The sequence below is a fragment of the Tamandua tetradactyla genome, chromosome 2 (assembly GCF_023851605.1).
Source record: "Tamandua tetradactyla isolate mTamTet1 chromosome 2, mTamTet1.pri, whole genome shotgun sequence".
Classification (NCBI taxonomy): Eukaryota; Metazoa; Chordata; class Mammalia; order Pilosa; family Myrmecophagidae; genus Tamandua; species Tamandua tetradactyla.
The window spans coordinates 120705000-120721607 of NC_135328.1; the positions used below are offsets into that span (position 1 = coordinate 120705000).

General features: G+C 40.6%; 1 protein-coding gene across 1 annotated transcript; it reads left to right on the top strand.

Moving 5' to 3' along the window:
* Positions 1–9290: 9290 nt before the first annotated feature.
* LOC143657210 (oligosaccharyltransferase complex subunit OSTC-like) lies at positions 9291–15265 on the top strand. Its single transcript, XM_077129343.1, has 5 exons — positions 9291–9335; positions 14145–14384; positions 14813–15043; positions 15157–15160; positions 15225–15265. The coding sequence occupies exons 1-5, from the start codon at positions 9291–9293 to the stop codon at positions 15263–15265; spliced, it is 561 nt and encodes a 186-aa protein (XP_076985458.1).
* The last annotated feature ends 1343 nt before the right edge of the window (positions 15266–16608 follow it).

The following is a 16608-nucleotide window of genomic DNA, read 5'->3' on the forward strand; positions in this document are numbered from 1 at the left end:
AACTGCACTAAAGTAGACAGTATCCAAGACCTGCAAAACCAAATAGGGAATATAAAAACTTCACGGAATTATCAAACAGAAAAAGTCCATAAAAATTCAGAAAAGTCTAAATATAATAATTTAGTGATAAAGTATCTTTTAAAACTCAAAATTAAAATCTGTTCTAAATGAACTGAAATGCTATTGAAATAACAGCAGTTGAGGTTTGAGCGTTTATATAGTTTACCAGCTCTAGAGAAGGAGGAGTTGTAGCTCTTTAGAGGATTCTGTATCTTCAATCATATTTTAAAATGCTTAATGAATGGGGACAAGCAAAAACTGTTCATCAGTAGGGACTGGTTTAGTAAATCCTGATATAGGCTTTCAATGACATCCTATATAGTCATAGAAACACTCTTTGATCCCAAAATCCGCTAAAAAGGAAAGACACTCATATCCAAGCTCTGAAGAGTGTCAGCCCCATTCCACTCCCTAAGATGGTGAGGGCTCTTCTCCACTTGCAGCACCTATCTCTGAAGGAGCCCTGGGAGTTTCATCTTGGAGATGCAACCCGCTGATCTGCAGGCTAGAGGATTTAAGCCCACAACGTTTCCATTTTCAATGCATCAGTTCAATTGAGAATTGATTACTTGAGCAATAAAATCTCTCACAAGTAGAATGGACACTAATGTTCAGCTGGAGGCAGTAATATAGAGTATGAACTGTGGAATCAGACCATTTGGTCCAAATCCTGGCTCCACCATGGGCTAGCTGTGTGACCTTGGACAAGTTTCCAAACCTCTTTGCATCATTTGCCACATCTCTAGAACGAGGAATGCTGGTTTACAAGTGTTACATACCCCCAGGGGAGCCATGTATTTTAATCCTGATTCAATGCTATAGGGTGGAAAAAATTAGATTCTTTTCTATGGATATTAATGCAGTCAATTATGGGTGTGACCTTCTGATTAGATTACTCCATGGAGATGTAACACCCAGTAGTGGATGTGGCCTTTTGATTAGATGGAGATATGATTCTACCCACTAAAGGTGGGTCTTGATTAGTTTACTGAGGTCCTTTAGAAGGGAAAACATTTTGGAATTGCTTCAGAGCCAAAAGAGACACAGACATTTGGAGATGCCTGGAGTGCCAACAGAGAGAGCAGACACCTAGAAACAAACATTCAGAGATGCAGAGCCCAGAGGACGATGCCATATGCCTTTCCATGAGATGCTAAGCAAGGCAGAACCCAAAGTTGTGTCTCAGAAGAGCTAAGTGAAGGCCCACTGAGGCTTAGAGAAGAAAGCATTGTCATCAGCAGCTGGAAGCATTGGAGCCAGGAGCAAGGACCAGCAGACATCAGCCACAAGACTTCCCATATGTGATGGATAGTTTTGGTGTCAATTTGGCCAAGTGATTATGCCCAGTTGTCTGGTCAGGCAAGCACTGGCCTGACCATTGCTGCAAGGATATTGTGTGGCTGGCTCATAAACTGGAAGGTTGATGTATTAAATCACTGCTGTCTCCCAAAATGAGATAATCCAATCAGCTGGAGGCTTTTAAGGAAGAGATACTCTTTCTCTGCTTCTTCAACCAGTGAGTTTCTCCTGTGGAGTGTGTCCAGAGCCTTCATAGGAGCTGCTGGCTTCACAGCCTGTCCTGCAGATTTTGGACTCTTATACTCCCACAATTGCATAAGACACCTTTATAAATCTCATATTTATAAATCTTGCCTGCTGGTCCTGATCCTCTAGAGAACCCTGATCAACACAACATAGGACAGATATCGGCCTTTCTTGAGTCAGAGTGTCTTTCTCTGGATGCCTAAGGTTGGACATTTTTATGGCCTTAGAACTGTAAATTTGTAACTTAAATTCCCTTCTTAAGAGCTGTTTCATTTCTGATATATTGCATTCCAGCAGCTTTAGCAAACTGACAAAAAAAATAGTAATAAAACCTTCTTAAGAGGGTTTTTATGAGGATTAAATGAGAATGTATTGGTGAAAGCCTTCATACAGTACCTGGTTCTGAGTCAGCCCTTAGTAAATGCTAGCTAATATTGTTGATTTAGTTACATAGGTGAATGCCTTCTACAGCATTCCAAGGAAATAGTACAGTTCCTCCTAAGCAGTGGCAAATGGCAAGATAGGAAAATAAGACCAAGAGGAAAGAAAAGGAAAAGAAGGGTGATTTGCCTCTTTATGAATTTGTTTCAAGACAGGGATTGTGCTTTATTCATCTTTGTACCTCCAGCATCTAGCATGGTGTACACACTCAATAAGTATATGTTGAACTGAACTAAACATTTTTTCACCCTTGAAGTGGTACAGAAATTGGAAAAAAAAAATAAAGATATACTAAGGGAAGGCAGGCTAGGGAATATTCTCTTTTCTTTCTTTGTACTGACAAAAGCCACCAAACAGTCCATATCAAAGCCATTCCCTTCAGGTTCGCTCCAGGCCCCTTCTTTGAGTCTTCCAGAATTCCCATCAAAAACTGTAGCCCACTTGGCAGCTGCCTCCCTCCTTTGCAGTCTCTGGTCTAGAAGCTTTCCCTGATGCTCAATTCTTCCTTCTCGTCTTCAAGGCTTTAAGAAAGCCAATAAAAGTTCTTTCTCCAAAAGGTGGGGAACTTCAGAGCAGATGCCTGCCTGGGGTATTGCTAACAGTTTCATACCAGATGTAAAATAGCTACTGCTTTTATATAATCACAAATTTAATGATACATAAAAGTTACTATTTAAAGTAGGAAAAGTAGTTTTGAAAGCCTTTGAATCTTATTCTTGGGATGAAACATATGATACAAAAGGAAAAACGTAACAATAAGTAGAATGGGAGTTAATTATGATTACTCACTCCCACATGATTTTTCACTTCTCTTCTTCCCCTTGCAATCTAAAGCTTTCCCCTACCCCGCACAAACCTGCCTTGGAAACTCAGTGTCTGCACACTGCCAGGTAATGTCCTGTAACCAAACCCCAGGTCCAACGAAAGCCATGAAGAAAACCATGCCCAGAGCACATGAATCATCGTTAGTTTAAGAAACAAAACAAATACCCACTTACATATTCATTGATACCTCAACCTTTACCCAAGAACCAACTTAAGGAGAAAACAGAGAGATTCTGAAGGATCCTGGATTGGAATGTGCAGCTTTCTATCCTGGCCTTGATAGTGGTTGCCCAAAGACCCTGCCAGGCTAGATATGGCCCATCTTGGGCAATGCTTGGGCACATCTCACTTTCTGCACTGCCATGCATGGTTTGTCAACAACATGCTTTCTTCCAAGAATGGGAAAAGAGAGAGAAGAAGACTGGGATTGATGTCTCTTAAAGGCTTGCTCACTCACGTGTCTGACCATTGAAGCCAAATGATGGCTGGGCCCTTGGCTGGGATGCTGGTCACACCTACGGCCATACCTACACATGGCTCTCCACGTTTGGCCACTGGGTTCCACAGACAAGTATACCAGGAGAGAGACCCAGGTGAACACTGTTACCATGTTGTATGACCTAGCCTCTGTATTTACCCTGCATCACCTCTACCACATTCTACTAATTAGAAGTGATCCCATATTTGAGGAGAGGGAGTTAGACTCCGCCCCTTGATTGGAGGATTGGAAGAGTGTCAAAGCATATGCAGACATGTTTCAAAAGTGCCACAATTACCACTGGCATGCATTTCTCTTTTAAAACCATGATTAAACACTCAGAAGAAAACCTCACCAAATATAAATATCAAGAATTAGTTCTCTCTCAGTGAATAAAAAAGTATTTACAAAGTCCCCTTTGGGGAATGCTGGGAAAGGGGGAATATTCAACTTCCCCGAGTTGAATTCTTGATATTCTCACAAGCAGTTTGGACAACCAAAGCTATAGGCTGAGCCCCCAGTCTTGGAGTTTATTCATATGAAACTTAACTCCGCAAAGGATAGGTCAAGTCTACTTAAAATTACGCCTAAGAGTCACCCCCAAGAGAACCTCTTTTGTTGCTCAGATGTGGCCTCTCTCTCCAGCCAACGCAACAAGCAAACTCACTACCCTCCCCCTGTCTACGTGGGACATGATTCCCAGGGGTGTGGACCTTCTTGGCAACGTGGGACAGAAATCCAAGAATGACCTGAGACTCAGCATCGAGGGATTGAGAAAACCATCTCGACCAAAAGGGGGAAGAGTGAAATGAGACCAAGTGTCAATGACTGAGAGATTCCAAACAGAGTCGAGAGGTTATCCTGGAGTTTATTCTTACACATTAAGTAGATATCACCTTGTTATTCAAGATGTAATGGAGAGGCTAGAGGGAACTGACTGAAAATGTAGAGCTGTGTTCCAGTAGCCATGTTTCTTGAAGATGATTGTCTAATGATATAGCTTTCACAATGTGACTGTGTGATTGTGAAAACCTTGTGTCAGATGCTCCTTTTATCTACCTTGTCAACGGACGAGTAGAACTTATGGAATAAAAATAAATAATAGGGGAAACAAATGTTAAAATAAATTTAGTTTGAAATGCTAGTGATAAATGAAAGGGAGGGGTAAGGCATATGGTATGTATAAATTTTTTTCTGTTTTCATTTTATTTCCTTTTCTGAATAGATGCAAATGTTCCAAGAAATGATCATGATGATGAATATGCAACTATGTGATGATACTGTGAATTACTGATTATATATGTAGAATGGAATGATCAAAATAAGAACGTTTGCTTTTGTTTGGTGCTTTTTGGTATTTAAAAAAAATTAGTTCTCTCTACTTCCTTTCACTCTGACAATCAATCCGTCCTTCTAGCACATTCTTTAAATGATGCAAAGACCCTTCTTACACATTCTCCTCTTACTTTTTCCATGTCCATTCCTAAATACACCCTCTTGTGAGCTTATCCTGGGAGCAGTCAAAACATCAGTTATTTAGTACCTAAGGGTGGCCCAGGCCAGTCAGAACAGATAAGGTAGCCCTTCCTGAGGCTGGGCAGTAAACTTACTCCTTGCCCCCAAAGCCATCTGAAAAGCCCAATAGGAAACAACCCCATGAAAATATGTCTCCCCACTTAAATAGAGAAGACTGCTCCCCCAAGCATGTTCTCTATCCCCCTGCTAAGGCCTAAGCCAGAGAACTGCTATCTGCCCCTCTCTGGTCACCCTGAGCTGCTTGAGGACCTGAAACAATAAACTCAAACTTTCTCATTGCGACTTCGTTATTGAAGCTACACCCACAATTGGAATCTCTGGGGCTAAGGATGCTCTCCCAAGGGGACCCTCTCAGTGAGGGCACCTGCCACCTGAAGGTCTCCTTTTTCCAGAGCTGAGCACGATATCTAACTACCCACTTTCCACAGAAAGGGCACAACAGAGCTCTTTAGGACAAGATCAAGGAAACCTTAGACCAACGTTCATCTTATGGAGACTTGATAGAGATTTTGTTTATTTCCTTCAAAGCCTCCTTTTCCATTCAACCTCAATACTGTAACTGGCCACCATTGTCTGGTGTCACCTTTGACATCACTCATACATTGCCAATTGCCAACCCCAGAACTAATGTCATGTTTACCACCAATCTTTCTCACATCACTTAAACTCAACCAGAGCCTCATCCTTTCATTTCTGGACTACCCCCATACTATATGACTGCCCACCACCCCACTGCCCCTTCAACAGTGACTCAATAACTTTCTCTCAAATGTTGTATACCTTCCAATTCTGACAAGGTCCCTATAGCTTCTGAATGCGTTTACCCAAATTTCTGGTCATGGATTTCAAAGACTTGATCATCACATAAGTATGCCCTCCTGTTCCAAATAAATTGTGTGCTTTCATTAAGTCTTTCTTGTTTAAAACCTCAACTGTACGTTAAGGAAAAACATTTTTGCTGCCCTTTATCAGCACTCCCATTCCCATTAGCAGATGGTTCTTCAATCTGTCTACATTTTTTCACCTGTCATGCCACTTCAGTGTGATAGAATAGAAAGATATTAGGATTTATAAATGAGAGATCCATGTTTTGGTGTTATAAAACTTGAAATAAGATATTCAATTATATCATTGTGGAAATTAAAATATGCACTATTATAAGGACCATTCCTTTGAACTTTTAAAAATCCTGCTTAAGTTCCACAAATGGAACTCCAATTGTGTAACTGCTCACAACAACCTTTCCTTAAGAAGCAGTGTCTGTGAACATCATCAGTCTTCTCTTTGTTTAAGGTGATGTCAACAAAGTCCTCGTCACAGAATCTGTGGTAACCAGAAAGGGCAAATGATGTATGGTGATGCAGCAACACACACCAGATCCTCCAAAGAGAACCAATAGCGGAAGGCTTATCCTAGATTCCACCTGTGCCACAAAGTCACCTTACAACCAATAATGAGGTCGCAACCTGCATTTAACAAGGACTTCCTGAGAAGGCCATGAAGATCCTATTTTTGGATGAAGCCAACTAAATCAGGATGGGCCTTAATCCATATGATTAGGGACTTAATAAAGAGGAAATTGAGGCACAATCAGAAGAAGCCAGAAGATGGAAATCAGAGAAAAGCACAAGAAGATACAAGGAGAGAGACTGAGTCAGAGGTACAAGCCAAAGAATCCCAAAGATTGTGGCAAGCCAGTGCCAGAACTCTCCAGATTTCAAGGAGAAAGTTTGTCCTGATGATTTTAGACTTCTAGCCTCCAAAACTGTGAGCCAAATAAATTCCAGATGAATTGTTTAATCCAATCAGTATGTAATAATTGTCAAAGCAGGCCTGGCAAATTAAAAGGCTTACCATCTGGGGAAGGCATGGAGAGAGGGCAGAATGATCCAGGGCCAGAAAAAACCCTGCGCTGAGACATAGCGGCATACAACTAGGTGTCAAGTTCAGGCACTTAGAAATAATTTTGCATGGTTCTTAGCACCGGGTTCTCTAGACATGAGTGTCCTCTGAGATGTCCCCTCACTCATTCCAAGTTTGCATCAAAACAAAGAGCAAGAAACTGCAACCACCCTATTGTGATCAATTTGTCCTTTGTTTGCTTTTTTCTTAGGTTTTGCATCCCAGGAAACTGCCCGGAGCTGGGAAAATTGAACCGGTGAGCCCTCCTAACTGTCCCTCCCTCCCAAATCCCAAAAACACTAATTCAGACTTGGAGGGGTCAAACTTTAAAGGACAGTGAGGTCACAATACACACAAGCGTGACTCTTCAAGCTCTATTTTCCAGCCACGTGGCTAGAAGGGTAAAGTGTGGCAATTCCTCTGTCTCATCACCACAAACACCCAGGCGTTGGGCCACAAATCTGGCACCAGAAGGCCACACAGTATGAGCTGGACCAACTCAACCTCAGACCCTGCATAGAACGCTGTTATTGTGTCTAGCTCTGTTCGTCTTGTATATCAAGAGTTGGGTTTGGATTTAGGGGTAGGGTTGTACTTAAGTCTAATCAAGGTGATATGCCTGGTTATGTGGTCTAGCTGAGCTCTTCTGAACTGGAATTTGAAGACCACCACCCCCAACCCCAATTATGAAGGATGGATTTCCTGTGCTTCCTGTATGCATACAGCTCTCACTGGGGCCCTGCAAGGAAAAAGGGATGATGCTTGGTGGTATTCCTGGAACTCCTTGGTCACATGCCATCAGGTTTTTATTCTAAGAGCATCCTCAACAGATGAGGAAATCCAACAGCAGCATCCCCTGCAAAGGGCAGCTATATTCAAAAGTCTAAGAATTCACTCATGTCCACACTTAAGAGAGAACTGGTGTAACTGGGCATATCTGTATCAATGGAACATCTGCAGGGACAGCAACATCCTTTAAATTTCAGTGACATCATTAACATTTACTCACTCAATAAACAACTATTGAGTACCCACTACACGCAGGCACTGTTCCAGGTGCAGGGGATACAGAGGTGAGTAAAGCAAAATTGCTACTGTCATGGAACTTATATTCTAGTGGGGTGAGATGAACATTTGGATATGGGCAGGCTGGAGAAAAATAAATCAGGAGAAGGGGGAAAGTAAGAACAAGGGAATAGGGAAGAGTCCATTCTTCTATATGGGATCATAACCGAGAAGCTAGGACTTCAGGGATGACTATGATTACTGAATCATTATAGACATCCTTTTTGCTTTCTGGTATATTAGACAGAGGGAAATAGCTGAAATCTCTTAACTGTAATCCAGCTGCCTTGATCTCTGACAATAATTGTATAGCTTTTATGTTGTGCCCATGTGCTTGTAAAAACCCTGTGACTCACCCTCACTTGTACCCATTTTACCTGTTTTTTTTTTTACTTTGGAGTCTTGTGATCACTAAAGATAGCCACCAAATGCTTATTAATGAAGAGCTTTGGGTCAACTCAGAACTAACCCTCCCCAATTCCAAATTTATCTTGATAACCGAAGCTGTAATAAATCATCTTCACACTGAGAGAACTGTTTCTCCTTTGTAGAGCCAGGTCAGTCAGTCCCTTCTATGGAAAGTGCCCTGCTTGCGGTAACAAAAACAGACAGCAGAAAAATATGGGTACACGATATACTACCTTCCTCTACTGAATACACGACATACAACCTTTTAGCTCAGAAGCTGTCTCATAACCAGCCAGCAAGAAGGCACGGTCTGGCTCCTGACACAGCTATTACCACAGTACCTCAAAAGGCAAAAGCAGCAAAGCGAAAAGTTTCTTAACTAACAACCTATAAACACATAAAACACTGCACATGCAAGCACAGGACCCAAACATATTGTTCAAAAAGTCATGTAATGAATAAAGCAATCAAATCTTTGATCCTATTTGTATGAACTAAGGCAAGCAATCTTGCTTGAATATCAATCATTTTATCTCTGCAAAAGTGCATTTGATTAAATGAAGGGCAAGCCCTTTCCAGTTTTAAAAAGAGTTCTGCATTTTTGAGAATGATCACTGAAATAAATATTTTAAGCTCTTTCTAAAAAATCCATAATTTATAAATCTTTCCCTCTCGATCCACTTACTGTTTATCTCATATGTATTCATATCTCTTCTTTTAATATGCCAAATAAAGCCTATTTCTCCTGCATATTTCTAATCCCTGTGAGTCTTTTATTATTAGACAGATTTCCTTCAAAACAGCACCAAGGGTTGTTTGAGATTTACAAAAATAAGATAAACCTGAATGAACAAATACTAAAGTTTTTATGTGATACTAAAATCTTTCTAAGAAACTTTTTAAGTGACTTACACTCAAGGTTACAGGCCCTTCAAAGACACTTAATCCCTTCTTTAATCCATCTGTAATTTCAGGGCGCAGGGGATCTGGCTCCCTGACAGCATGAGCCCACTTGAGGCCCTTGAAAACCATGCTGATTGATGCCAGCTCACTCTCTCTTGGGCTCAACCACCAGGTAAAGTGGCCGCTCAGTTTTCCGACTCAGAACTTGGCTGAGGAATTCTTAACACTGGAGGAGATTTTTCTAAAAGCTCTTCATATAAAATAATACTGAGAATACACTCAAAGGAATAATGCTTGTGATTCATTTTTCTGTCAACACAAAAGCTTTGCATTCAAAACTTTCTATAGTGGATTTAATGTTTGATTCTTCTAAATACTTTTTTATACAAAGAAAAGAAAATAATTTCTAGAGTATTTTCAAAACAGACTGGGAGCACCAAGTTAAATTTAATTACCTAAAGAACTGATCCTATATGCCAAGAGGAGCTAAAAAAAAAAAATCTAAATTTTTATTGCAAAAGTGAGGATCTGCAGGAGTCTAGAATATGGCCACTGAAAATAAACGGCTACCTCAATTAATGGTATCCAGGTGTCTGATTACAAGTGGAGGAGAGACTATACATCTGATTGGTCTACTCTTGAAAACAAACCAAGTATAAAAGTAAAAGAAGTATTTTTAATACATCTTTAATGAAACTGCAAATGTGCCATATTCTTGAAACATATTCAAGGAAGAAGTACTGCAAAAGGCAGTGAGAACTGAAATTGGTCACGGCGGGCGCGATATTGTGGGACTGTTATGTGTTCACAAGACTCACCTTCCTTCCCTGCTTAGCTCACAGCCAGACTACATTTCCCAGCAAACCCTGCAGGCAGGTGTGGCCATGCTACTGACTCTGGTCAGTGGAATGTGAGGGGGGAGTGATGTCTGTTACTTCCAGATAAACTGCTTAACAAGGGGAGATTTTCGTTTCCTGGCTGCTAAAACAAATATCATACAATGGATTAACTTAACAACTGTAATTTATTGGCTCACAGTTTCAGAAGTTACAATACTTGCTTCCTCCCAAGGTCAGTATCTTCTGGCTGGCTGGCATCCCCTGGGGTTCTTTGGCTTTTCTATCAGATGGTTCCATTGATTTCTGGCTTCTGCGCCATCCCAGCCCCACTGGCTTCTCTCTCTATGTCTAATCTCTTGCTAATAGACATATTGAATTGAGGCTATCCTCCTTCAGCTTGGACACACCTTAACTTATCACATTTTCAAAGGTCCTACTTACAAATGGGTTCACACCTCAAGGAACAAGAGTTGGACCTGAACTTTTTTTGTGGGGAACATGATTCAACCTCTAATAGGGGGTGTGCCTCCCTCACTCTCTTTTCCCCACAGCCAGAGCACATAGGCTTGGAAAACCAAAGAGAAGCTGTAGAAATGGCCCCTTTCTCTTTCACATCAGATTACTTATGGGGGGGGGGGGGGGAATATATTTCTGATACTATGGTACCAAACGGTCTGCTGGTCCCAATGCCCAAAAGAGAAATTTTCTTATCTGGCAACTCAGTTTTGATTCTATTAAATTAGAAGCTAAAGCTGTTCCATGGCCATTCTGGGCATTTGTACCATGGGCCCAACAAGCAGAGAAAAGAATTGCCTCACTGAGTAGGTGGAGGAAGATGTGGGATGCTGTTACTCAGTGGAGGTCAGGAATGCTAGGTCTGTGTGCTGGTTTGAAGCTATTAGGTACCCCCAGAAAAGCCATGTCCTTTAATCTTCATTCAATATTACTCGATGGGTTTTTTTTTTATCGTTTCCATGAAGATGTGGCCCACTCAATTGTGGGTAGCAACTTTTTATTAGATTGTTTCCAGGGAGAGGTGTCTCCACCAATTCAAAGTGGGGTTGCTTACTGGAGCCCTTTAAGAGGGAACCATTTTGGAAAAACCTTCAGAGCCAACAGAACTGACAGAGCCAGAGACCTCTGGAGATTCATAAAGAAAAATGCCCCCAGGGAAGCCATTGAAGAACCCTAGAGAGAAAGCTAGCAGCCATCACCATGGTTTCTTTCCAGCTGAGAGAGAAACCCTGAATGTCATCGGCCTTCTTGAGGCAAGGTATCTTTCCCTGGGTGCCTTAGTTTGGATATTTTTATAGCCTTGCCTTAATTTGGACATTTTCACAGCCTTAGAACTATAAACTTGCAACTTATTAAATTATTTTTTTAAAAGTCATTCCATTTCTCATATATTACATTCTGGCAGCTTTTGCAAACTAAAACAGTCTGGAACCCAGAAAGTTGGTTACATGCCTCTTAACACTTGTTGCCCCAATAGTTCTGGTCAATGGTAAACTAAGACTATGAAAGAAAGACAAAACTGGCAAGATCTCAGAACCCACAGGAAATAGGGTTTGATTCCTCCCAACAGGTAAAGGAAATGCAGCTGAGATGCTGGCAGAGGATAAGGGGAATGTGGAACTAATATTTTATAGCTCTTCTGCAGATAGGCTCTGTCACTGCTCTCTTTTGCCCCTGGACTTCAGTATACATGGGATTATGACCAAAATCATTAATGCTCACTACATATCCCTGTGCTCCTCTGTAATGACTTAGCAATATCTTACCTAACTTAACTGTACAAACATGTCCTACAATTAAAATGGCTAGCTTTTTGTTCTAGTTTGCTAGCTGCCTGAATACAATATACCAGAAACAGAATGGCTTCTAAAACAGGGAATTTAATAAGTTGCTAGTTTACAGTTCTAAGGCTGAGAAAATGTCCCAATTAAAACAAGTCTAGAGAAATGTCCAATTTAAGGCATCCAGGGAAAGATACCTTGGTTCAAGAAGGCTGATCAATGTTTCTCTCAGCTGGAAGGGCACATGACGAACATGGTGGCATCTGCTGGCTTTCTCGTGACTCTACAAAAAGGGGCTCTCTCCAAAATGTTTCCTCTTTTAAAGGATTCCAATAAGCAACTCCACGTTCAGTGGGTGGAGACACAGCTCCATGGGAAGAATCAAAACGCTCTCACCCAACAATACTGAATGAGGATTAAAGGACATGGCTTTTCTGGGGTCCGCCACAAATTCAAACCGGCACACTTCTCTCTTAAATTTCCTCTATATTTTTTTAAAAGAGAGTTCAATTTATAGCATCAACTGGCTATAAGATCAGCTACATAATCATTTCGATAGTGGCTGAAAAGAGCCTTAAAAATGTTTATACCCTTTGCCTCAGTCTACTCTAGGAATTGCTCCTAAGGGAAATATAAATGCAGACAAATATGTACATACCAAAGTATTCACTGCAGCATTATATATAACTGTCAAAACTGGAAACAATCTAAACATCAACCAACAGATAAATAGTTAAGTTATGAAGAACACTATAAGACAATCATACAGTCATTAAAAGTATACGTAAAAGGCGCACAGGTGCTTCAGTGGTAGAATGCTTGCTTGACACGCAAGAGACCGGGGTTTGATTCCCGGCCCATACACCCAAAGAAAAGTATATGTGAATGACATAGGGAAAATGATAATGAAAAAAAAAAAAGTTCTAGGTCAAGTGAAAAAAGCTACATATAGTACAGACTATAGCGGACAAAACTCTAAAATGTAACTCAACTATATTTTTAGCTCCAATGCGTATGAACCTATGTCATTTTTATAATTGTGGGAAACATTTTTAAAAGAGCTCTACTCATGTGACTTTTATCTCAGCGGTGCCATAAACTAGAGCATCATCAACTCCCAGCAGTGCCTTCTGAATTTGCAAAATACTGGTCCTTTTGTATCAACTTATAAATTAAGGCTTTTTAAAAGTCTTAAAGAGAATGAGAACAATGGACTTTTTCAAGAAATCTAATGCTTCTGGCAACCAAAGGACCATGATCTATTACTTAGCAGAGAGCAACAGTGCTGAGGCATGGATCTTTCCACAGATTGTATTTCCTCTGGTTCTTCTGACTGACAGTAAAAATCAGAACACTGTGTTCACCAGTTCTTTTTCTTTAGATCACAGAAAAGTACTAAAGAGACTTGATAGCAAGAGTCAGAAAAAAAAGCTAAACAGTTTGCAATTTGTTGCCTTCCTATGTAATTCCAACCTTTCTGACATAAGCAACCACAGAATTACTTCATGAGAAATCATACAGAAATTGAGCTAGCAAAGCCCCCAGAAACCAACTATATTGTATTACTGTTAAAAGTAATAAAATACCAGGCTCTTGGGTGCAGCAGGCTTCTTGGGTGCAGTAAGATGCTCTGTGGTTAAATTAGAAAGATAAGTCATTGTCCTGGGTAGAATAACGAAAGAGACAGAATTGAGGATGGGGAAAGAGGGCAGAGAAAATAAACTATCACTCCCTAAATTCCCATCCAATGATGTGATCGTGTTTCCTGAATCATGTAATAAACATGCCTTAGAAGAACGCATTTACTTTTGGAAGATGCTTACATAACCTCTTTTTCCTTCAGTTTCCCACAGAGTAAATCTGAGACTGAACTTTTCCATTTTCCAGTGATGCAGCCAAGTGCAGGCACTCAAGTGATTCACCCAAAAGCAGACTGAACACTGTTGTGAGAGGTGGAGCTTAACCAGAATCTCCTCTGAATTCCCTATTATCACTTGCATTCTGACTTTTTAAATTAATTCCTCCCATTTGTGAGGATTTTCTATGCCAAAGCAAGGACTCTGAGGTTTACAGATCTTCATTTCACAGGATAAAGGTCTTGTTCAATCCACTGAAAATGAAATGAAAAACTCATTAGGATTGCAATGTACTCCATTTCTCTATGAAAGAAAACAAAATATCATACCCAAATATCTATTCTTCAAAGCAAGGTTTAGATTTGTTTTTTGAAGACATATTTGAACAAACATGATTAAATTAGCAATCAGAGCAAATACTTCATGCCCAAATTAAATGAAGCAGGTAACTTTAAAATTGCTTAATACCATGTTTATGTTGAACTGTTAGGTATTTACTGTCAAATTCAAAGAATTCGCTGATGCTTTTTTCTGGGTACACGTGAGGCTTGAGATTAAGAGCTGCCCCCTGCCCTGCCAACCCGAACACTTGTACCAATTCCCATTGTTACTGCTTGAATGTCCCAACCTGCAGCTGAAGAAGCTGCCCTCGGGGCACATGCTGGCGGTGATGGCTTACTTCCTTGTCAGCGGAGGAGCAACTGATGATGTTGTCGTGGAACCTCCAAGTGCTGCCTATGACTGATGAACATGGGTGTATTATTCAGGGTTCTCTAGAGAAACAGAATCAAAAGGAAACACTCACAAATATAAAATTTATAAAAGTGTCTCATATAACCGTGGGAACACAGAGTCCAAAATCCACAGGACAGGCTGTGAAGCTGACAATTCCAATGGAAGGTCTGGATGAACTCCACAGGAGATGCTTGCCGGCCGAAGCAGGAAGAGAGACTGTCTCTTCCGAATCCTCCTTAAAAGGCTTCCAGCGATCAGATTAAGCATCACTCATTGCAGAAGACACTCCCCTTGGCTGATTACAAATGGAATCAGCTGTGGATGCAGTTGACGTAATCATAATTTAATTATATGAAACGTCCTCATCACAACAGACAGACCAGCACTGCCCAAACAACAAACAGGTACCACCACTTGGCTAAGTTGACACATGAACCTGACCATGACAATGGGCATGAGAGGCCAATAGGTTTCCTGGCCTTCAGAGTAAATGGACAATATACTATGGAAAGACTTGCATCTAACTTCTTATTTACAATGGGAGGTTTAGGATGCATAATCTTGGACCAAACCAATGCACCAAACATTTCAAAACTCAATAAATTTCTTCTATTTATTGGATTTGTCTGTGTCCTATTGAGTTTTTCCATGGCTATAGTATTTATTTATTTATTTATTTATTTTTTTTTTTTTTTAAACATTTTCTTGTTTTTTATTGTATTCTGTTTCTCCGTTTTTGTTACATGGGCTGGGGCCGGGAATCGAACCGAGGTCCTCCGGCATAGCAGGCAAGCACTTTGCCCGCTGAGCCACCGCGGCCCGCCCATGGCTATAGTATTTATGAGAATGAAACTGCCAGGTCACCCACTGGGTTAGAGTGCCTTTTGAGAAGAAATCAATGAATACTGGATTTGCTCCTATTAATGAAGTTTTAAAAGTTGTACTGATCCTCTAATATGAAAAGTGGGAGGAAAAATATGAAAAGCAATAAATAGAGGAAGACAAATCTAATGAAAACAAAAGAAGCTCATGAAAACTTGGACTAAAAATTCTTCTTCGTAACATCAGAGACACAATCTTACCACAGTCTTTTTTTCCTGCTGACCTACGCTGCCATACCAATGACAAACAGTGGGATTTTCTTTAGTTTTTTATTTCTAGAGGGAAATATACTCCATTTCTACAATTATAATACTGAATAAAGTGACTTTTTTTACAACTTCCTTAACATTTTTGGGAGATGGCATTTCTAATTTTCAGAAATTAATGTAAAATTAGGAAGTGAGGTCCTATACCCTGAGAACTCTGGGCAGCTGATCACCTTTACTTATGGTGCTTTGCCTTTAAACAGAATTTATGATAGTACATTATTTCAGATATGCATGTGGGACTGCTTCTTGAACAATAAGATGCATGAAAGGAACAGTAATAGTTTCTCTAATTAAAACAAATAATTCTTCAGTATTGCATTTTATAGAACATTTTAAAATTGTTCTCTATGCCCAGTCTCACCCTATTCCAAACCAATATCCAGAATGCCATGGTAGCATTCTTCTAAGAGCCACAAATCTGATCTCAACACTTCCCCTTTTTAACCCTTCAGTGGTTCCCATTAACCTTTGAAGCACAATTTCCCAAACACGATACTCAAGTTCCCAAACTATCTGGCCTCTTAATTCCCTCTCCAGCCAAAACAACTGCTCTTCAAACTTTCATATCCTATACTCTGGCTTCATCAGCGTTTCTCAAAATGCACCACAATCTCTTTTCCTCCTTTGCCAGGAATCAGTGAAGGCCGCTTCACGGTGACGGTAAGCCCTGGGCACACATCTGTCCTGCTGAGCCGTCTGCTGCTCTGAAGACCACTTTACAGTGGTCACTTTTATCCCCCACTGCCAGCTGTCTTCAGGGCAGAGCCTCTGGATCTTGTGACACCATTAGGTGAGGTCGTCCAGAGCCAGCCAGGGGTGCACCATCCCCCCTGGGATCTATGTGCCTGGCCCTGATTCGCCAGCAGATCCAGCTATGCATGATCTGTTAGCTGTGATTCGATGATCAAAGTTCTTCATTGCTAAATGGACTGTAAGCTTTCAAAGGGGAAGAACTAAGTAAGTGTCCATTTCTTCCTGTTTCCCAGGCCCTATTCAGCTGGGAGAGTCACATGACTAAACATTTCCAATGACTTATGAGTGGAGGTGATGTGTCATTTCCAGTGCAAG

Excerpts from the sequence above, each read along its gene's own strand:
- LOC143657210 (XM_077129343.1), top strand. The coding sequence starts at position 9,291 with ATGCTGATTGATGCCAGCTCACTCTCTCTTGGGCTCAACCACCAG. Across the intron at positions 9,336-14,144 it reads CTCTTGGGCTCAACCACCAG|GTATTTACTGTCAAATTCAA; the intron begins GTAAAGTGGCCG and ends TTGAACTGTTAG. Across the intron at positions 14,385-14,812 it reads TTGTCGTGGAACCTCCAAGT|TTGACACATGAACCTGACCA; the intron begins GCTGCCTATGAC and ends CACTTGGCTAAG.